Genomic DNA, 24288 nt, shown 5'->3' on the forward strand with positions numbered 1-24288 from the left:
CAAATCTAGTTCCCCTTCCTGTGGCCTCATCTCCAGGATAAGCATTGGTTTCTTGATCCGTTTCTGGACCTCCTGACTCATGCATCAGGGACACTGCATCCCTCCCTTCAAACCCACAAGTTGACAGCTTGGCTGCTCCAATTCCAACCATAGCCAGGCTCCCTAATCCTTCTCCTTCAGTAAAACATATCCTAATTTTGTGTCATAAGGCTTCAACGAGAAAGATGTATAGAAGCAAATGGAAAAGATTTTCTTTATGGGCTTCAAATAATCACATTGATCCCTTTTCTGCCCCAATAGCTTCCATTCTAGAATTTTTGGCAAAACTATTCAATGAAGGCGCAGCTGCAGTTACTATTCGGGTTCAGTTAGCAGCTATATCCAGTTTCCATTTAGGTGAATCAGGCCTCAATATTATGTCCCACAGACTATGCAAAGCCTTTCTTAAAGGGGTCTATATTAAAAGAACAAAGAGGTGTTTCATCGAACACCTCTTGGTCGACACATAAAGAGCGAATGCGCAAAACATCAATTTCTTTCCTTGAGAAAGCAATTGCTTGGCCATCTCCATGTGTTTGCCCCTTTCCTCACTGTAGTGTGATCTCAGAGTTGGTATATTTAGTTGGGGTATGGGGGGCGCAGCCCCCCCACATTGGGGTGTGGGGGGGTGAAGCCTCCCACGTTATGTTTGAAAGTGTGTGTGTGGGTGTGGGTGTGTGTGCGCATGTGTGCGTGAACGATTTCTTTCCCAGGGAAAGAAATCGCTGTTTTGAGCATTTGCGCTTTAGTGCGTTCTCTCTCTGTGTTGACCAAGAGGTGTCTTTTAATATAGACACTCGTAAAGGTACTTTTTTATTAAGGCCACCTATTAAAGACCCTTCAGCACCACGGGACTTGAGTTTTGTCTTATCCCATTTGATTTTCCCCCATTTGAGCCAGCATCATCTTGCAATCTCAAATTTTTGACTTGAAAAACTATTCTTTTAATAGCTATTACTTCTGCTAGAAGGGTGTCAGAGCTTACAAGCCTTGACAATAAAGCCCCCGTACATGCTTTTCCACAGAGACAGAGTAATCTTTATGAACAAACCCTTCCTTTTTACCCAAAGTATGTTCAGAATCTAATTTGAACCAATCCGTAGAACTACCAGTATTTTTTCCTAACTATGAGAATAAGGTGGAATACATGTTTCACCAACTAGACGCACATAGTTACGCTTCTACTTACATAGGACAAAGGACTTCAGAAAATCTGACCAACTTTTTGTATCCTTTTCACATTCAAAGAAAGGTGCTCCAGTTTCTAAAGTGACACTTTCAAAATGGCTCTCAGATTGTATAACCTTCATTTACAAATCTCAAAACAAGGATCTTTCCCATAAAGTAAAAGGTCATTCTCCATGAGCCATTCCAACCTCTTCCGCCTTTTGGGCTAGACTGCCTATTGATACCATTTGTACTGCAGCAACATGGGCAAGGCCACATACATTTTTCACTCATTACAAAGTCGATTTGGCCTCCAGGAACAGGGTCTCCTTGCTTCCACAGTTCTGAAGAATAGTCCCCCGTGAACCACCCAAGAAAGATGGTGCTAGGGACACTGTCCCAACCCTAGTAAGAATGAAGGCGAGATAGGACACCAACACACAAAGAACTTAATTTACTCACCATAATGTTCCATGTGTGTTGTCCATCTCATCTTCATTCTTACATCCCACCCACCTTTCCCCCAGCCTTTTGCTCTAGGAAGACCGAGTTGATACAATTGGTTACTAGCAATCTCTGACCTTCTTGATTCCTCTGTAAGGTATTAAGCTACCATTATTTTTGAACTGGGGGACTCTCCTGGTGCATGATGGGATAGGGGTTATCTACGCGCTAGTTTGTATATAAGACCGAGTCTGGTCCGAGGTTCTGATCTGAACCCAACCTTAGTGAGAATGAAGGTGAGATGGACAACACACATGGAACGTTATGGTGAGAACATAACTTCTTTTTTCTGGGCTAACTTTATTTTGTAATTTAATTTTGAACAGATAAGTATATGTTTTAAAAATATTTCCAGTTGCAATACCAGTTTTAAATGCACCCAAAAGAGTTTAGGTATTTTTAAGAAAGAAAAGAGCAAGAGCTTAAATGCAATGATATGTTGGTTGCAATTGTAAAGCTTTCAGAAGTTTCATGAAGGATTATAATCATGGGATCATAGCAACAAAGCAGAAATACCTAAAATTCTGTATCAGAAGAGAGCATTATCCGTTACTGTCTGTTAAAGTTGTACCCACAGTGCCAGAATCCAAAAATGTTTCTGTTTTGATTGCTGCTCAAGATTATTGGCTGATAAGCTGGATAGAAAAGTTCAGCATGACTTTGGTAAGATAAAGATTTTTCAGGCTAATCTATGTTTTCAGCTCTATAGAGCTGTAGTCCAAATAGTGCTATCTGTATTGTGAATGATTTTGCCGGTCAAGGATTAAAGCAAGCAGGAACTTGACTCTAGATTGGTCCAACTACTAGTTTAACTGAGGCATTATAATCGAACATTAAATAGAAGCAAATGTCAGCTGTGTTACTGATACTAAATATGTGCGCCTTTTGTGTTAGCCTTAGATGGCCTTAATCCAGATAATGAGAAAGTACAAGCAATAGGGGAGATGCCTAAACTAAAGGATAAAATAGGTTTGATGAAGTTTCTTGAGTATGGTGCAGTATTTAGCAAAGTTCTTACCAAATGTGTCAAGTGTTACTTGCCTTTGAGAAAGCTCCTAGGAGGATGGTGCAAATTGGGACTGGTCAACACTGCAAAACTTTTGAAATAATTGAAAAGGATTGTTACTGTCACACCTAGTCTGAATATATAACTGTACCAGGTATGCTGAAAGTAGATGCTTGTCGGTGTTGAGCTGGTGCAGTCCTGATGCTAAGATATAAACTTGTAGCATAGGACTAAAATGCACTAGCACAGGGGTGTCCAACCTTTTCAGTTGCAAGGGCCGCATTGAGTCAACAGAAATGGTCTGGGGGCAAACGGCAAGTGAGGACCAAAAAAAAAAAAAAAAAAGGTCTCACATTAACTGAAGAGCAAAAAAAAAAACAAGAGACCTCAGGTTAATGCGGTCTAATGTGATCAATTGCTCACGCTAAAATAATAAGTTCAAAAACAAGAACTATTAAGATTTTTGACCAAGATCTTCCTATTATAAATAAAGGTGGAATCAATATAAGATGTTCTTTAAAAATAAAAAATATAATCCATTAACAGTACATCCAGTACTAAAAACATTAATTGATTAAGGTCTTTTCAGGCTTGTTGGCTGTTGGTGAAGCACCCTCCAAGAGGAAAAAACGCTGAGAGAAGAAGGGAGCCACTTTTGAGATTTTAAGTATTTTTCTCTGTTTATTTGCTAAGTTTTTCTGCATAGCTGCCTAGCTTGAGCATTTTCTGGCTTGTTAAACTTGATTTCTGTATTAGTAGCTGTATTTAGAGCACAACCAAAAGTTGTTTGCTAAATTTCCTGTTTGCACTTCATTTTAAATCGTTTTTTTCTTAAAACTTGCATATTTTTTGTCCTTGACCTAGCACTCTTGTGTGGGGTCATTTACTGCACTGTTATAACTTGATATTACTTGTGAACCTCTGCTATCTCTGTAAAAAACAAAAAAAAAAAAAATCTTGCTTTTTTCCCACTTTTCTGAGAGTTAAAAAAGTTCAGTTACAGGCTTGCTGTTCCTGAACTGTTTGAAAGTTTCTGTGAGGCCATTATTGCTTGGGCTGAAGGAGGGTCTCTCTATTGATCAGTGGCAGTGAATAACATTGAGCAGCTTCCCTGCCCCCCGTAGAGGTGGTTACTGACTTGAAACTGTAGTTTTATTGTCCGTTTTGGGTCTATTCCTGCTTCTTTCCAGCCCCTGCTATCAAGCACGCTTTAACGTGCTTTAGCGCGATTTAGTGAGGAGTTGCCACTAGAGCAGCATCGGGCAGCGCCGGTTAAACAAGGTTAAACTCTTTCTGGCTCCAGAAAGTGTGTTCTTCAATTTTTCTCTTAGAACTGCTCTGTTAGGAACCTAAACAGTTTACACCTTCACTAAAAAGTGCAGCACTTGTTCCAAATAGCTTTTTCTTCTCAAAAAGCTCAGCACTTGTCATATAAGCATATCCCTTGTCTTATAAGCATTCTCTTTGCAGGTCAAGCACTCCTATATTATACAAATCTCTCACTAGCAAAACCCCCCAGGAGTGCCCACTTCCCTGCTAAGCCCACTACTTTTCTGTCTCATACCAACTCATAATTCTTTCTAGCATGTCGAAGGGTCAGATGCTGGCGTCCTCTCCTGCCCAGTTGGTGAATCTGGGAATTCTGAGACAATGTTACAATTGCCTCATGTACACAGACAACCCTCTCCTCCTCCCACGTAACACTAACACTTGTGAGAGATGCAGCTATTTAGCCAGACTGGAGGCTGAGCTCTCTCAACTCAGGACTGGCAAGACCAGGCAGGAGGAGAAGGCAACTACACACACCACAATACCAGTCTCACATAACTCAACCACACCACTGAATCAAACACATAAACACACTAAGACATACTCGGAGGCTCTGAGTAAAAATGTACCTAAACAGCAGAGGCCTCCAAAACAGACACCCAAGCAACTACAAACTCAATACACCACACAAACAACACATAAACAACAAAATCAGTGTGCAAAGCAGTCACTGCCCTTAAGGCCAAATACAACACCAAACATACTTGTCATAGGTGACTCCATAGTCAGACACACTGATGTCCCGCTCACCAGACTGAGTAAGGAGAAGGTCACAGTAAGCTGCCTGTCGGGTGCTAGAATCCGCCACATAACGCAAGCACTCAGGTCTCTCAACAGCAGGTACAAGTACGACTCAGTCATTGTCCACGCTGGTGTCAATGACCTGAGACGTATCTCCTTGGACTACATGAAAAGAGACATTGAGGAGCTCTCTGATTATGTAGCCCAGGCAGGTATGACCCTGACCTTGAGCAGTATCCTACCTTCACCTAGAATGATGCCACAATACAGTGATAAGATGATCAGCTTTAATAATTGGCTTAAATTCTGGTGTCATTCATAGGGGATCCAATGTCTGTCTGCCTGGGATGACATGCTGGACAAGCCACGCTGCCAAGGGACGGCTTGCACCTGTCACCCCTAGGCTTCGGATATTGGCAAAGGCTCTTGCCACCCCATAGTGCCTTTTTAGGCAAGGCTCAAATTCTAAACCTACCACCCTAGAACACAAAAAGGAAAAAACTAAGGGTAATGCTGCTCAATGCCAGAAGTCTCAATCTCAAGATGCACGCACTCGAGGCCCTTCTCAGTATGGAGAACATCGATGTCTGTGCTGTGACAGAAACCTGGTTCAAGGCTCCTGAGAGCACCCCAGCACTATCAGGTTTCACCTCATATCATGCGTTCCGGCCCCAAAATCCGGACAACACCAAGAAAGGAGGGGGGTGTCCATATTCATAAAGAACACCCACACCTCAAGGTTGGTGGCAACGCACGATGCATCGGAGACCATCCAGGTGCAATTAACCATAGGCAAGACTGCTCTGCAATTTGTAGCATGTTACAGGCCACCCTCTCAAACTCAGGAACCTCACATGGCCTTCCTGAAAACATTGGAGGGGATAAATGTATCTCCAAACACCATCATACTAGGTGACTTCAACTACCCTAATATAGACTGGGAACACTACTCAAGCCCAAACACTCTAGCCCAAAGGTTCCTGGAGTTCATAAACTCAAATGCCATGGAACAACTAGTCACCATCCCCACAAGAGGAGAAAACATACTTGATCTCATCATCATGAACATGGGATCACAATGTTCAACACCGGAAGTATACCCCTCACTGGTGAGATCAGATCATAAACTAATCTTGCTGGAGGTCCTCATCCTGCCCCCACCTGAAATAAAAAAGACCACAGTGAAAAACTTCTCAAAAGCCGACTTCACACTTCTAAAAACTAGTGTGGTCTACTTTAAGGCCCCTGAGCCAGTGGTAAACATTACTCAAACCGCTGAATCACTTACAAATGCCTTCTACCAGCACCTACAGGACTGAATGGATCAGGCAATCCCAAACAAAACTAAGACTCTTTGTACCAAAGGCAAGCGTCCAGTCTGGTGGACCCCAGCCATAAACAAGCTCTACAACAAAAGGAGGAAGCTACTACAAGATAGAGCAAAATCCTTGAAAGGTAAGACACCTTTGATCATTATAAGTAAAAAACTAAGAGCTCTCATAAAATCATCCAAGGCAAATTTTGAGAGAACAATCGCCAAGGACTCAAAAGACAATCATAAGGCCTTCTTTAGCTATGTTAGAAACCTAGGAGGAAACTCCCAGATATGCTCAGAATTAGTTCAAAATGATGTGAAGATTACTGAACCTACACACATTGCCAACATACTGGCTGACAGGTTCAGTGCAAACTTCTCCCCCCCCAAAAGGAGAGATAACTATACCAGAGGATTGTAGCCCCCCAAACATCTCCAATGCCCAGGTGAGAACTGCCCTCTCTAAGGCAAAAAACACAGCATCCATGGGACCGGATGGTGTCCCCGGCTGTGTGCTCCACGAACTCAATGAGGAATTAAACCCACATTTAGGACAGCTGTTTAATCTTAGCCTCACCTCAGGATACGTACCCAAGGAGTGGCGCACGGCGACTGTGGTCCCACTTCACAAGGGCGGTGCCTCCACCGACCCTGGAAATTACCGTCCCATTAGCTTGACAAGCCTTATCTGCAAAGCCATGGAGAGGATCATAATGGAACTCATAAATAAAGACATAGGGAACTTGCAGACTTTGGATCCAACCCAGTTTGGCTTTGTCAAAGGCAGATCATGCCTTTTAAACTTGGTTGACTTTTTCGAGACAGTCACCAAGGCCATTGATGAGGGAAAGGCAGTCCATACAGCCTACCTCGACCTGGCAATGGCCTTCGACACAATACCCCACTCAGGTATCATCGAAAAACTCATCAGCTTGAATGTAAACCCATACATGACAAGATGGGTTGCAAACTGGCTAAGTGACAGAACCCACAGGGTCAGAGTTGCTGGAGCCATGTCAGACTCAAAGCCTGTCACAAGTGGTGACCCACAGGGCTCAGTCCTGGGTCCACTCTTGTTCGGCATCTACTTTTCTGAAGTACAAGCAAACACAGGAGGGTTATGGCTGACAAAGTTTGCAGATGACTGCAAACTGGGCGCCATAGTCGAAAACACATCTGACACAGATATCCTTCAGAAGGGCCTCACAGAAACGGATAACTGGTGCCAGAGCCATGGCCTAAAGTTAAACGCCAAGAAATGCATAGTTATACCCTTCGGGAAAAACAAGGTTACCCTTAGCTACCATATAGGTGGCAATCCACTGAACACAGAAGAAGTCATCAGGGATCTGGGGACCCAGGTTGACAGTAGCCTTTCGTTTGACACTCATGTTGCTAAAGTAGTTAGGAAAACCTTCTACATTGCCCACCTGATCATGAAGGGATTCACATCTAGATCAAGGGAGGTCATCGTCCCCCTGTACTCATCACTCATTAGACCTATGATTGAGTACAATGCCCCATTCGGAATGTATCTGACCCGACACCTGCAGCAGCTGGAAAGGCCCCAAAAGTTCCTCACCAAAAGGATAAAGGGTCTCAAAAATATGTCTTATGCTGCCCGACTAAAAGAACTCCAGCTCTATTCAGTCTCATACCGCTTGTTCAGAGGTGACCTGTGCCTGACATATAAGGCCATGTCAAACCCAGATTTGATGAATATGCTTCACCTCAAAAAATCTAGATCCCTCAGAACCACAAGGGCGGGAGACTTAAACCTTGACACGGTTATTAATAGAACGTGCTGGAGGGACAGATTCATCACCCAGAGACTCCCTATGCTGTGGAACAAAATCCCGGTACATGTGAGGCAGAGCACCTCGCTGGCCTTGTTCAAGAGGAATCTTGACCAATGGATGGGAGATCGCAGATATACCCCAGGGATTACTTCAGTGTCACTGCTTGACAGAGGCACAGCAAAATAATAGGCATAGTTTTATTCAAACTAAAGGGGTGGCGAAAGCCACATAACTATGGGCTAGGCTTATAAATGCCCTTGGGCAGATAGCCTAGTATGAACCTATGAACCTATAATTAAGTACAATAGTTTCTTAGAATTAACAAAATGCATAAAATACATAAAAGTATTTTCGTTTAAAAACGGACATTTTAGCTTTAAGTTTAAACTAAGAACCCAAGTTCATCCAAACTATCATAAATAGTAGTAGTGATAAAATTATTATCAACCAGTACTAATAAATAAAAAGCTAGTACTAGGTTATACTCTGTTAATGTAGTACTACAATTATTACAAAATGTTTGAGCTACACATGAACTTGCAAGTCCCATGTGTTACTCGGGACCTAAGTGTGAAGCAACTATTAAACCTAATAAAATTATGAAACTATTTGACATTGAAAATCTCTTAATGGTTAGTAGAATATCCCTCAGACTTCTACCCTACTGCCAACAGTTGCCCACTAGCAAAATTACTTGGAAAAAGAATCACTTGCGAATGACTGTCAAACACTGCTTCCATTCCAATTACAGTACCATGTCTGGTCTGATAACTGGTACAATACTTCTTGACCTCAATACAGGCTTTGAAACAGTCAGTTGTAAGCAATTACTAAATAGGTATACAATACTCAGCTTCTCTCCAGAGGTTTACAGTAGTTTCATAACTACCCATCCAATCAATCCTACACCACATGTGGAGCTTATGATTCCTCAGTAAATGGAAACATTTCTTGCAGAGTCCCACAAGTGTCCATTCTTGGAGCCATTGTATTCTCATTTATTAATAATGACTTCCTGACACTTGAAAACCACATCTACATACATTACAGTCACCAGGTATGGGAATTCAACTCATGAAATAATTAGAAAGCTACAGTTTGATTTTGCAGTACTTTGGAACTAGTTAGGCTAGCTTGCTGTAAATACCAACACAACTACAGTCAAGCTGCACAAAAAAATTAAACATGCCCTTATCCCTGTCATCACTGATCCCTCAACATTTTGCCTACAACCACCTCCAATTCTTAGGAATAATGTTATATTCTTCTTGCTCTCACTCTACTTAGAGACCCAAGTTAACAAAGTATTAGGTAGGAGAACTTAAAGCAGATTATTTGATATCGGATCTCCTCACTCCAGAAGCCAGATGTTCCATAGCCATTAATGGACTTATTGTTGCAAACTCCGTTACTAATACCACCATGCTTCATCAACTGAGCTAACAACAAAAAACACCAATGTACTACCTACAATAAAGAATGGACAATGGCTTACATTACAGTATGAAATGAGTCACTGCCACCCTTACAGTCTCTAATACTGGATGTTGTCCACCTTTAAAGACAAGACCCTAATGCAGATTGTCAAGTATACCCTCAGAAATACAGACAGCACTCAGCCAGATCCCTTTCAAACTGGCCACTAATACAAAAAAAACTCCAAAAATGCACCTTCCAGACTTAACCCATTCTAAACTAAGGGAGCAGACACAGTGTCAAAATACTTAACTTACCTTTGGATATGTTGTAGTGTAGTTAGTGTGTACACAACGAAATAGTAAATCCTCTCTCCACGATCTCGCTTCAGCTTTTCTTTAGTTTACCAGTAATATAAAAACACCCGAACGGTGTTTTCGCGCATGCGCATACCAGCAGAAAGACGCTGGCATGAAAAAAACGTGAAAAAAAGAAAGTTGGCGCATGCGCAGAACAGCAAAAATACGCGGACGTGTAAACACACGGAAAAAAAGTTAAATTAAAATTAAATTTAAATTTAAGGGTCGCGGGCCGCATGGAAGAGCTCTGAGGGCTGCGGGTTGGATACTCCTGCACTAGCAGGTGCACAAACCAGATATCACAAGCTAAGAAAGAAATGTTGTCCCATTTTTATACATGTGAGAATTTTAACAACCACATATATGGAAGGCAAATGTCACTTGAGATTGACTACAAGTCTTTGCAGACCATATTCAAAAAAATCTTCTATAAAGATTGCAAAGAACACTGTTTAAGATTACAGTACAGACCAGGAAAGAACATGCATGTGGCTATGTTGAACGCAACTTAAAAAGAACAAACTGAACATTTAAATGATGCTTTCAGGCATCTGTGGGTCATTCTGAAGCTAGTAATGACAGCATAGAAGGGGCAAGAATTCAAAAGGTTTATACAAGAAAGATTGCTATAAAAGGCTAGCCATAACAGTAGTCAGCAGTGCATATGGATTTGCGTGCATTCCCATTACAGGGATTAAATTACCCATATAGAGGTCATGAAGTTCAAGCACAACAGAATAGTTGTATCTCATCACCAAAAAGAATTAATGCTACTGAAAGCCCAAGATTCTCATCCAGCAGTTGTTGGCCATAAAGAACCAGTATTGTCCAAGGATTTGAAAACAAATTAAGAAACTACTGCAGAGTTGTGAACTGAACTGTGCAATATATTTCATATTACAAATCCTAAAGACAAAATGATGCCACCTGAAATACCCAACTTGCCATAGGATGAAAATCATTTTATTTTCTAAACCCCATGTCCTGGTGAGGGTCACACAGTTCCCAATTGAAATGTTAGCACTTGTTATGCTGAATGCTGATAGACTAAAACAAATCTCTAATCATGGAAAAGAACAAATTCTGAGCATTATTATTCTTCTTTAAAATTCATTTTTGCAGGGGGTAAGCCCCCAAACCCCCCACAGAGTTATATATGCCAACTCTGAGATCTCCATACCTTGGAGAAAAGGGAATATTTCAGGAATTGACCATCTCAGACTTAGCATATGTAAGTCCATTTTTTCAGCTGTTCAGTCTCCATGTTTTGGGATTCCTTCTAGTGGGTCCCATTTCAAATGGTTACTGGTCACACAGATAGCAAGTCAGTAATAGTGTCCAACTTTGTCATATGAGCTCTTTAGATGTTCCCAGGCAAGCAAACTGAAAGATGTATTCTTTCCAACATGTCCTTATCTGACTGAGGGTTTCCTCACAGTGAATTTTGCCTGGCATACCTTCAGTGATGCTCATGTGTTGTCCAAACCAATTCACCTGGCTCCTGTCAATATGAAGGACTAGTGGCTGCACTTCAAAATCCTCCTAGATTGTGAAACTCTTCAATCTGACATGAAGAGTTAATCCAGTATCCCTGTAAACAAATCTCCTATCTGTTTGCTGTATCTCTGACATCTTTAGAGTTATATGTCACAGGCCTTAGGACTGCTTGGTACCTAAAAATTCCAAAGATGACTGCTCCCTCCCCCTCACTTCTTTGATTATTGGCCTCTGTTCAGTTTTGGCAAGCATATGTCTCTAGATTTGGGAGATGTTTGTATAAGTAGGAAAGATTTAATGATTGTGCATAACAAATATAAAGACAAAGGGCACTCTGAGTCAAAAAGTGTTTAGTGTGTTTCTCTTTAAGGTGTTTGGTAATTGATAGTGTAGTAGTACAGTGTAATAAAAAGATTATTGAAATGTACATTATCTGCCTTGTATGGTTTGCCATACTGTTTTCAGGTAAAAATGGGGATGAAGAGTATATGTGTAATATATTCTTCAAAAAATTGTGTAACCTTCTAAAAGATACATGTCACATGCTGTTGTCTTCATCTTGTGCTGCTTGCAGCAACAATTTTGAATACTTAACATTTCTTGTCTCATTTTGTTCACTTAATTATTTTAAGTTATTAAAATGGATATTGCACTTGCATATAAACATTAGCTATGCTGCATTATGGACTTCAGATGTATTTGTCTTGGTATTCTGAGTTTAAAGAATGGGCGACCTGTAGATCAGCACCCTGACTGGAGAATGAACATTCTCCATCAGGGTGTTAATATACAGATAATGCACACAAAAAAACAAGTTAGTTGCTTCACAGCAGCATATCAAGCTGCCATGAAGCTTGTAACTGAAAATAACCTAACATTCGCCATCATTTTGCACTTGCTAAGCAGTGCTTTTGCTGTTCAGCGAGTGTAAAATATATAAAAAATGATTGTGTGTTTGTGTGTGTGTGGCGCATGCCAGTGAGCTCAAGATCGATTGAGCCATTATTTTACAGTCACTAAACAGCACTTAAGTTTCTGTCTGTGTGTAAGCGAATACGTATTTGTATGTAAGAAAGCGAGTTGTGTGTGAATGAGAGAGAAAAATGATCAAGCACTGGCAGCAACAGTAGTTAAGAGGTTTGCGTACCTCTCAACCTCTTGGCTCAGGATATCTGGATAAAGCTTAAAATAAAAGGGGGAACAAAGGCTCAAAATAGGAACACATTTTAAATATTGCTGTTGTAAAATTACAGAATTCCTTTTAATAGGATTTGTTTTTGGATGCATTTTTCTGAAGAGCAAGTGTGTGTGTGTTTGTGTGTGAGTGATTGATCAATGGCAGCAGCAGATAAGAGTTTTACATACCTCTCAACCTCTTAGCTCAAGATGTCTGGATAAAGCCTGAAATAAAGGGAGAACAAAGGCTCAAAAATAGTAACGGATTATTTGATGTTAGTTTTCATTCTATCCTCCTCTGATGGGTTCAGATCCGACTAGGCCAGTGCTAAAGCTTGTGGCAACCAAAAAACTTTCAAGCTTCTTCCTTACCCATAACGCACCACCCCCTATAATACCTCAGATCTCATTTGCCTCTTTACGTGAAAGACGTGGTTGGTGACCATTACTCACGAATAATTAGGCATTTTAAGTTGTCAGTTTCTCTTTTCTTAAAGAAATCAAACATACGACAAGTAACCAATAAAAAGGACTTCGTTCCAACACGTTTTAAGGCTTTATTACACCAACATCCACCAGATTGAGCGCTTTCATCTGCCCTAAGCAGATTTCTTCAGAATACTTAATAATCAGTGCCAAACATTTTTATACTGTTCTTAAATTACATAATTATTCAATAAAAATTAATTAATTTAAAATTATACAATTAGTCTCTAAAATTGCCAAAAACATTTAACCCTTTGTTAACTTCATATACTTCTTTCCAAATTTGGTGTTAAAGTGCTACTGTGCATATTAATACATAGGTATTCTAACAGTATTAAAACAAATATATACCTAATGCAATATGTTTATAATATAAATACAAGTGACAATAAAATAAAATAAAATAGAAATTGATATGACTATGGTCAAAATTCAATAAAATAATCAGTTCAAATTTTGTTGACATGTTTCATGTTTCTAAGAAAAGTGCTCATGTTAATTTATGCTAAAAATTACCTAATATTTATTTGCTCAAATGTATAAATCTATGAGGGTTTAAAATTCAATTATACTATAAATGCAGGTTATATTAATCTTGTAATAATATCAGAAAGCCAAGGAATAATCAAAAGTTGTAATGAAAAATAAGAAATAGGAAAATTTAATAGTATAGGTAAATAGGTGAAATGAGAAAGGGGAAAGGAAAGACACATTTCTTATGTAAATTATGTTTTTAAATGTAAATTGTGTCTTTTAAAAAATGCACACTATACTTTTAAAATTACAAACTGTATTCTTAAAAAATATATATGTAAACTGTATTTTCAAAAAATATATACTTTAAAAAAATACACACTGCATTTTCAAAAATAATGTTTTTAAATTGTGGCAGCTTTATCCACAAGTATAGCCTTAATGTTAATGTATTCATTGAGACCTGGCCTAAAATTTGATTTCAGTCTCAACTGCCATTTAATCTCTTTAACTAATAAATGGTTTTTCAAATCACCTCCATCCATATCCATTTTAATGGACTCTAAAATGGCAAATTTACTGACTGATTTATTGACTCTAACATGTCAACAAAATTTGAACTGATTATTTTATTGAATTTTGACCATAGTCATATCAATTTCTATTTTATTTTATTTTATTGTCACTTGTATTTATATTATAAACATATTGCATTAGGTATATATTTGTTTTAATACTGTTAGAATACCTATGTATTAATATGCACAGTAGCACTTTAACACCAAACTTGGAAAGAAGTATATGAAGTTAACAAAGGGTTAAATGTTTTTGGCAATTTTAGAGACTAATTGTATAATTTTAAATTAATTAATTTTTATTGAATAATTATGTAATTTAAGAACAGTATAAAAATGTTTGACACTGATTATTAAGTATTCTGAAGAAATCTGCTTAGGGCAGATGAAAGCGCTCAATCTGGTGGATGTTGGTGTAATAAAACCTTAAAACGTGTTGGAACGAAGTCCTTTTTATTAGTTTCTCTTTTCTTAACCAGTCTTTAAAATTCTTAGGTTTTTTTTATATCCTTACCTTATCATTTCACTTTTTAATCCTTTTACTAGTTGAAATAATTTTTATATTACTTTTCTTCTCCGTACAGCCTCTACTGTTGAATACTATTGATAGTATTCTTTTTCCCACTTCTGCACTTCGTTTAGTCTCTGTTATTACCATTATTGATAATTTCTGTATTTTTTGTATCTTTCTCCAAAAAAAAAAAAATACACACACACGCACACACACACACACACACACACACACACACACACACACACACACACACACACACACACACACGCACACACACACACACACACACACACACACACACACACTGCCTTGGTCCTCTCCGTCTAGAAGAGGACTACACTTAATCCCAGAGGTCTGACTGAAAGGAAAAAAACTAATTCTAAAAGGGTTGCTTCTTTCTTCTTTTGGAGATGCTTTATCTGGAGCTATGTCGCCAACAAAATCTAAGAAGCCTATGTCTCCTTTTCCATGTCCTTCTACTTCTTCCTCCAAGGCTTTGGAGCAGTCAAGAAAAAGACTTTAATCCGATCCGACCTCTCTCTCGTATCCTATCAGACCTAAACTCATATCCGAAACAGAGAAAAAGGGATTTGTTTTATCTGACCTCAACATTGGATCTGAAACAGAAGAAGAAATATTTGTCACTTCTTTGGGTCCGGTGAAAGAGAATCGATCCAGCTACTCCTTTGAGTTGTATTTCCTGCCAAAGATCAGATACTCCCCTTTGGTGAACCGGTCCCCTCTCCCTTTTTGGAGAGACCCAGGTCCCCCTCTGTTACATCCACTTGCTCTTCTAGGAGTTTAACGGATGAACATGTGGGAGAGAGTGGTGAGAAAGATTCTCTCAACACAGAGTCTGACAGGTGCTTTTCCAGCTCCTACCTCTTCAGGTCAGGAGGTCCAATCTTCCATTACACCCCCTTTACAAGTTTTTCCTCCAACTCGTGAGTCCTTGGATCTGACTTCATTTCAGTCAGATCCGGAGAGGTGTCGGAGCTGAGGCTTCCCTGTCTGATCAGAGTGTTGGAGTCGACTCCAAAGTTATCAGAGTCGTTTGTATGCTTTGGAGTCTTGGCACAGGTTAATTCGGTTCCTGCTTCTGCCTCAGGGAGATTATCTTTGGAGCAGGGATGGGACAATGGTCCAAAATCTTGTCTTTTCAGATCTGAGGTCCACTCCCTGTCTGGGATGGTCGGTCTTTGAGGCTATGGAGAGAATATTGTCTGACTCAGCAAAACAATACGGTTCTTGCCCCCTTTGATCCTCAGTCTGGAGCCTTAACGTCTCTGCACTCGGAATCTCATTCCTCCTTTCCAAAGGGTAGCCAGTACTGACACCCCATGCTTCCCAACAGGGTATCCCAACTTCTTGTGATACCTCCCCAGAGCATTCAACTGAGAAGGTTCCCAAGAAGAAGACGTGTAAGAAAAAGCACTTGAACTCCCCAGAGGAGTCTTTCACAGATGATACAGACTTCAATGAGGGTGAAGGGTCCTCAAAGTCACCTTCTAAAAATGTCTCATTTGGAGACATCCTTGAAATTATAAAACAGAGAGGTGACTGGACATTCAGCAACCCTTCGTCCAAGGAGTCAGTATTTCTTGAAGCTTTCGTTACTGGCCCATCTACCTTTTGGGTGACTCCGCTCGCTGATGAGCTCATTGAATTGATCTCTCGGTGGGCATGGAAAGATTCTGACACTATTGAACCAATGCCTCCAAGACCAGGCAAAATTATGGCACAACCTGTGGACAGACAGTTTTGGGGGAAAGTGATAATGTTGTTGGTCATGGCAGCAGCCACTAAAAAGGAACTTGCCGAAGAGAGTTCCACTGTTCATCCCTCCAACAGGGAGTTGCAGGTGATGGACAAGTTTAGGAATCGTACCACGACCACGAACCAAATGTTCCCAATGCTGTAAATCCAAAGAAACCTCTGCTCGGGTAATGAGGCAAGCACCAAAAAATTTTATTAACAGTTCAATAACAGTTCAATTCACAAAAAACACGAATATCCAAGCCTGTTATTCCGGTTAAGTGCTTTCATCCGCAATACAAGCAGATTTCATCAGAACCAGTAACTAAAACTAATTGCATTCCTTTTAAGGCGTTTCCGGCGCCAAAAAAATTAGTTAATTGATTTAATAATGAAATAAGACAAAAACATTTAAACATTTGAACATTTAACAGATAATGTTTAGTACTATTTTCTGCAAGTATAAAAATCTACTGTGCAAATTTACCATGTTTTACGTGTTTAAAAATCTTTCTCTGAGATTAAACAGTCTTTCTCTGAGGTTAAACAAAAACTCATATAATTCATTGGGGGCATGCCTAAATTTTAGTTACTGGTTCTGATGAAATCTGCTTGTATTGCGGATGAAAGCGCTTAACCGGACTAACAGGCTTGGATATTCGTGTTTTTTGTGAATTGAACTGTTATTGAACTGTTAATAAAATTTTTTGGTGCTTGCCTCATTACCCGAGCGGAGGTTTCTTTGGATTTACAGCATTGGGAACATTTGGTTCGTGGTCGAAGTTTAGGAATCATGTTAATGATTCGGCGACCTTTGCCTTAAAGTCAGTGAATTACTTGGCACATATACAGAGGGATTTGATTAAGGAGCTGTCAAATAACCTCTCAGGATCCATTTGTGAAGACATACAATCGTCCATGACTTCTCAGTTGGCTGCCCTGCAATCTATTTCCAATTCTTTCAAGGGCAGTGAGTTCAGGCATTCTATGAGGAGGCATGTCTGGATTATGTGATTTTGTGGCGCCCTTCAAGTCTTCATTCATCAGTGCTCTTTTTGGTGGCATGTCTTTGACCCCAAAATGAAGGACCCATTATCTAGGTGTAAGAAGGATGGAAAGGCACTGTCTGCTGTGGGCATACATTTTTTGACCCCTCAAAGATCCTTTTCTAGGAATCAGCAATGTGATCGAAAGATGTGGTTCAAGAAATCCCAGGAACCTTTCCAGGACATGTGGAGGTAATTCCCCCAGGTGTAGAGAGGGAACACTAATGGTAGACACCACCCCCATGGCAGAGGTGGCTTGCAAAACCAGCGTTTCAGAGATTCTTTCTCTGGCAGACCCTTCCAGTGTTTCTGAAAGGAGGCCAGATTGCCCTCCTCTGGAGGCAACCAGGGGTCAACTGTCCCTATACCAGAGAGCCTAGCTAGAAATGACAGACACTAGGGTGCAGAGGATAATTAATATAATACCCTTTTCCCTTCGTCCTCCAGTTTCAAGAAAAATCTCTGCTGTTCCCCTCAATCAGGGGGAACAAGCAGCAATTCAGGTATAAAAGTTGCTAGAAATAAGAGTAATCCAAAAAGTCCCACCAGCCCAGTTATAATCCAGAACTTTAGTGCCACAGAAAACAGGACTGGGGACCAATTTTGGATCTCAGCAACTTGAGTCAGTTCGACACACCAAGTTCCGGATGGACACTGTTCAGTCCATACTTTACTTTCTGGGCAAGGATGACTGGATGTGCTTGTCAGGATGCGTACTGTCATTTGAAGATGAGCAGGCAATCCAGAAGGTTTTTACTCTTCAGGCTGGGAGCCAGTCATTACCAATTCAGTGGTCTGCCTTTCGGTCTCACCAGAGCCTCCATGGTGTTTACCAAATGTATGGCAGTAGTAGCAGTTCACTTGAGACTGCAGGGATTCCGGGTGTTTTCATATCTAGGTGACTGGTTCATTACTGCCCCGACCAGGCATCAGTTAATAAAGGCAAGAGCTCAGGTTCTCCAGACATGTTCTCATCTGAGAATAATGATAAACTACGAAAACTGTCAACTGGAACCAACTCAAAACTTCGAATTTATAGGAGCACTGTTCAACACAAGGTCAATGATAGCCTCACTGCCTCTGTTAAGAGTTCAGACTATAAAATCACCCATCAGAAAAATAATCTGCAGTACCAAGATTTCAGCCCAATTGGTCCTTCAAGCTCTAGGATCAATGCCAGTGACAATAACACTAGTACTTCTACCAGATTTTACATGAGGATTCTACAGTGGATGCTGCCAACACAATGGTCAATTCTTTACCAACCCATGTCAACTTCAATACAAATCACCCACACATGCAAGAAGCATCTCCAGTGGTGAATTCAATCAGATCAGGTCCTACAAGACCATCTGCTCCTTTCCCCTTCAGCCCAAGGCCATAGTGACCACCGACACTTCCTAGTTGGGATGGGGGGGCATTTTCTGGGGCTAACCGTCCAGAGCACTTGGTCCCCCAAAGAGGCCACCTTGCATATCATGTCCTAGAGATGACAGAAGTGCTTTTAGCATTACAATCCCTTTAGAATTCTCTCCTTTTGGGGATGATTGCAATTCAAACAGACAGTATGCCAGTAGTACGGTACATCAATCAACAAGGAGGAACCAGATCATACCCCTTCTTGTCGAGAAGCACTCAGAGTGTGGCAGTTGGAGATCTCATCCAACCCCTTTCGTATAGCAATGCACATTCCAGAGAAGTCCAACGTGTGATAGTAGACAAGCTGAGCAGGTGCAGTCTTCTACCTCATAAGTGGTCCCATAACAAGAATGTAACGGAAGGGATTTTCCATCAGTGGGGCCACTCTTGCTGCAATCTTTTTGTTTCTCCCCAAAATGCCAAATGCAGCATCTACTTTGCCCTAATCCCCCCACGGGGGAGTCAGGGAGGGGTACTGCTCTTCATGATTGGCCACCCGGTCTTCTTTATGCTTATCCACCAATTCCGCTAATTCTGAAATTCCTACAGAAAGCTGCCATGTTGAAAACCAAAGTCATCCTCCTTGCGCCTTACTGGCCTTGACAGAGTTGGTTCCCCTTCCTTTGGCTTCAGTTACTACATCAACCTTGGATTCTGGATCCGACTCCAGACCTGTATCACCCTACAGGCATGATTCATTCAGACATATCAAACCTTAGGCTGACAGCCTGGCTTCTCCAACATTAATAGCCAGACAACCTATGCTGTCTTCACTTGTCCAACATGTACTTTTATCTTTCCCGTAAACCCTCTACACAAATAATGTACTCCAGTAAGTAGCAAAGTCTTGTTTACTAGGCTTGTCAAAATAATGCTGATCCTTTTTCAGCTCCCATACATAACAATCTTGAATTGTTGACTCTCCTTTTTAAGGAAGGAGCTAGTTCCTCAACAGTTAAGGTTCAGTAAGCAGTAATATTAAATTTTCACATTGGATTTGAGGATTCCTCTACCATTTCTCATAAGCTCTGCAAATCCTTTTTGAGAGGCACTCTTCTTCTAAGACCTAATTTTAAAGACCCTACTCCCCCATGGGATCTGAATCTGGTACTGCAAGGTCTTACTCATTCCCCCTTTGCACCAGCAGCTAAGTGTGACCTTAAATACCTTTTTTCTCGTAGCCATTACTTCTGCCAGACAATTTTTTGAGATTTAAGCCTTGTCCTCAAAAGCTCCATACTTGATTTTTCACAAGGCTAGAGTTGCATTACAAACTAATGCATCCTTTCTTCCTAGGGTGGTGTCAGAATCTAATATCAATCAGTCCATTAATTTGCCAGTATTATTTCCTAAATTTGCTAACAGGGGTGAATACATGCTGCATTTATTGGATGTGCACAGACAATTACGTTTTTTCTGCTTAGAACAAAAGACATCAGAAAAACTGACCAATTGTCTTGTTTGCAGAATTAAAATTAGGGAAGCCAGTTTCCAAAGTAAGTTTAGCCAGGTGGCTGTCTGATTGTATTTCATTTATTTATAACAAATTGGGCATTACCTTACCAAAACCATTACGGGCTTATTCCACTAGATCCATGGCGTCTTCTCCAGTACTTCAGTCTGGAATGTCCATGAGTGATATATGCGCAGCAGCAGCTTGGGCTACTCCCCATACCTATGTTACTCGTTACAAATTAGATATATTCTCCAGATGTGAACCATCATTTGGTTCAGTTGTGCTCAAAAATATCCTTCCTTGAGTCCACTTGGGATCTTAGGAAGCTGGGGACTGTGTCCCATCAGTTGAGGATACAATGAAAGTTGATAACATCAGATAAAGAATTTATGTACTCACCATAACATTCTATCTGTGTTGTCCATTTTCATTCTTTCTCAACCCCCCACCCACCAACCCCCATCCTTTGAAAGTTCCTGGAAGAATGAGTGGTTAGAGGACATCACTGTCCTTTATATTGAGCTCCAGATACATCTTCCTGTTTGAATGTAATGTTTCCTTTCTAGTAAAATCCACAAACAAGATCTGAAGTACATGAGGTTTGTGCATTATAGGTAAGGGCTTGAGAGTTTTTTGGCTGCCATGAGCTTTATCAACAGCCAAGTCGGATCCAAGGGATCCAATCTGAACCCACCAGTTGAGGAAGAATGAAAGTGAACAACATAGATGGAATGTTATGGTGAGTAAATAACTTCTTTTTATTTATTGTTCTTATAAAATTACAAAGTAGCTTAAATAACTGGATTTCTGTTAGCATAAATTTTCAGAAGGAAATAAAGTCTGAAAGTTAAATCTGTGTCATTATTTAGTGACTTCCTGGCAGCAAACTGCACATTTTAGGAATAAGGGACTGAAAAATAAAGTAAATTATACGGATATATTTTTAAATGTTATATTTTGGATGTAAAATGATTCCTCCAACATAATTTACATATACTACAGCAACTTTGAAACAATAGGAGGAGGAGCTATTTCACATCAAAAATATATAAACAATACAGTAATAAAAAATAATAAGTAAAACAACAGTTTTACAGACAGCCCATTCTTTAACCACTGTAACGCCTTCCAGAGTATGTGTTATTGTGGAAACAATACACACCCTTTTGGGCATTATTGCTTGCTTTATAACTCACTGATAAGCACTCCTATTTGCTTGTTTTACCTTTCCACTGTCATTTTCAAGCCATAGGTGCTTCTTAGAAGATTCTTGCAATTATTGCACTTTCGTAGTTAATTGATGAATTTAATTAGAAGGATACTGCAAACTTATAGTTCTTGAAGTTTACTTAAAATTGTCAAGGATAAGAAGTCCTGTTTTAGAAGAGCTTTTGCATGGTATCACTTGATCTTTTTGAATGTTTGTCTAGCAAACTTATACAGTAGACTCCATCTTATCCAGACTCTCTTTAATCGGATGTCAATTTTCTGCCATAGCCCTAGCAAAAGACAACAGAGTACAACACTTCCATCTCCTCTGGGTTAAATAATTACAGACATTTGAGTTTTAGACTTCATATTTATTTAAAAAATGCATGCTTACACAAATCATGTTATTCTAACTGATTTATAACCTATAAATGCTATTTTGTATGCTTTTTCTGATTAACCCACCATTCATTTATCCAGCCTAAGTTCTGCTCCCAGCAAGAACTGGGTAATAGGGTGTCTACTGTAGTGGCTAGTCACTATGGACAGTCTAGTGTAAAATTAAGTTGTAATGATTTTTTTTAATGCTGTGAAGTCTTCTTTTAGGTTAAAGGTCACTGCTCTTAATTTGACAGCTCTCAAACAGTGCATTTGATAACTCATTAGATTTATGCTGCTTACCTTCTCATTAAAACTTCATTCTGTGCCTCAAGTAAGAAATGCCTCTGATAGAAACCAGTTAATGATCATCTTAGAAACTGCGCTGACATTGTATTGAGGGGCATCATTCATTAACTCAAGATACGGTAATTATTTTTTCTTTTGCTATTTCTGCTGTTTTATACTATGCAGTGAATCTTATAATTCCCTGCTAATGTAGTTCTTGTACAGGTCATTTAATATTGCCTGAACGCATATGAAAGTAAATGGGACGAAGTTGGTAGGTTAAAACAGGGAAGCATTGGACAGCGTTAATGAGAGCTTGTCTCTGTATTTCCTTTTCAGGTAGCTTTTTAATATGATGTTTATGTTGCACAATTGTAGGAATACTGTTACATCCTAAAAAATAATTTACAACTTTTTTTATCAGGGAAGCATGGCACAGAGACATTGTAAACTTGCAGCTGGAGATGATTAAACAGTTTCAGACGCAGCTGGTATGTATACATTTTCTCTCTCTCTCAGTAATGATGGATTTTGATTTGGATGGTTTGTAATAATCCCTAAGTTTGGCTGGCAGTTTCAGTGCAACAGAATTTCTTGCCAGCAAACAACAAATGATAGTGTTTGCAGTAAATAAACAGTGAGGCAGTTTAATTATTATTGTTGATGACCGAGTAATGAGTCATAGTTCAAAAATTCTACCCACAAAGTATGCGTTAACACACAATGGGACCTGTTTCGAGAAGACGCTTTAAACCTAAAATGAAAAGGAACATGTGTGTCTAAGGTAGGTAATAGCTACTCTACTAGTCAGGTTAATTCGTGCAGAAATTATCCATTGTATAACCCATCAGATACAGTTGTGATGATTCTGGCTACAGTGCTAATGGCCTTGGAGGAAAGTTCCTTAGTTCTTGTTCGGGAGGACTATTGAGATTCAACTAGTCTGCTGCACTGCATTCTGCAAAAGAGGAAAACACATGTTTTTCTTGTGGCTGTAAGCAAGGCTGGACAGCATGGTGTTATGGCAATGGTTACTTACAGCAAGGAGAGGAAAATGAAAGTAGCATAACGACAGTTATGCTCCTTGTGGGTATTTGACCTGAGCATGATACCAAGACAGCACAGCAGGCAGGAATCTAAAGTCAGGTCATTTTCATGGCATTTTAGGAAATACTAGACTGTAACTAAAGATAAAAACTGTACTCAAAGAAAAAAATGTATTTTGGGAGAACCACAAGCTCTGTAATACATATTGTCCTCTGAATGCAAATTCAGTCCGAAATCAGTATAGCATAGCATGTCAGGAACCCAAAGTTTATGAAACTGTCATAGTGTGTTAATTTTACAGAGATGCAGAAGAACAGTAACTGACTGCTATGAGTCACAAAATTAGACTGTGTAGTACAAAAGTGTTTTAGCTAAGAAAATCCCAATGAGACTGAAAAGCATTTTATTATTTTTTAGTATTACATACCACATCAGACTCTCAAGGTATCTGAAACTGATAAAAATTTGTTTGTTTTGCACAGGTGCAGAGAGAGGAGTTTAAAAGTGACTGCTGTCAGTCACAGGATTAGAATCTGAGTAGTAAAAAAATGGTTTAGCTAAGAAAATCCCAGTGAGACTGAGAAGACTTTTATTGTTTTCCATTTTTGCAGTTTTCGCAAAATTGATGTTTGTATTCCACTGCTTTGTTCAGGTAACAAGAAATCGTTTGTCTTTCTTTATTGGCTGTTAACAAATCCATTGCAAAATGCTATTCGCAGTCAGATAGTCTTGACACTTGTGTTTACAGAGGTGTAGTGCACTACTTTTTATCATTTGTCGTGATATTTGTTTACATATATACATGCATACTTGTATATTTTGTTATCTGGGTTAGTGATTAGCACCATTGTGTAAAACCAATTATTTTATTTATTATCATATTATGGGTATTTGAGGAGAAAAGCTCTCTCCCATAAATGGTGATGGTTACTACATCATCCAGTTCCATCTTTTTAAAAAGAGCAGAGAATTCTTCAACTAGTTCAGCTTGCCCACTGCCACAAGTGGCCTGGTGTTCAAAACAGGACGACAGTATGCGGAAGATACTATACAGTTGTGCATCCTCTTTCTTTGAAACAGATAGTCATTTGGAAGGATGAGTATTAATCTAGAGAAGAGGAAGTGGAAGGACTGCAGTCTAATGGGTCTGACTAGAGCTGAGTATAGGAGTATGATCACTTCTTTGGATCTGGATGAAATACCCTTGCAAGTAACTCCTATATACAAGAGGATTTCCAGGCCGTAGTTGCTACATGGTGGTGACTGTTGTAGTGGTGCAACGATTAACGTTGT

General features: G+C 39.7%; 1 protein-coding gene across 1 annotated transcript in view; it reads left to right on the forward strand.

Moving 5' to 3' along the window:
* Positions 1-24288, forward strand: part of NEDD1 (NEDD1 gamma-tubulin ring complex targeting factor) — a 955822-nt gene that overhangs the window by 857339 nt on the left and 74195 nt on the right. Inside the window, exon 14 of the mRNA XM_044087817.1 lies at positions 22373-22439. Coding sequence (XP_043943752.1) covers positions 22373-22439 — 67 coding nt within the window. The remainder of the gene's footprint in view (positions 1-22372; positions 22440-24288) is intronic.

The sequence above is a fragment of the Protopterus annectens genome, chromosome 11.part0, assembly GCF_019279795.1.
Source record: "Protopterus annectens isolate FY-2018-M chromosome 11.part0, PAN1.0, whole genome shotgun sequence".
Taxonomy (NCBI): domain Eukaryota; kingdom Metazoa; phylum Chordata; order Ceratodontiformes; family Protopteridae; genus Protopterus; species Protopterus annectens.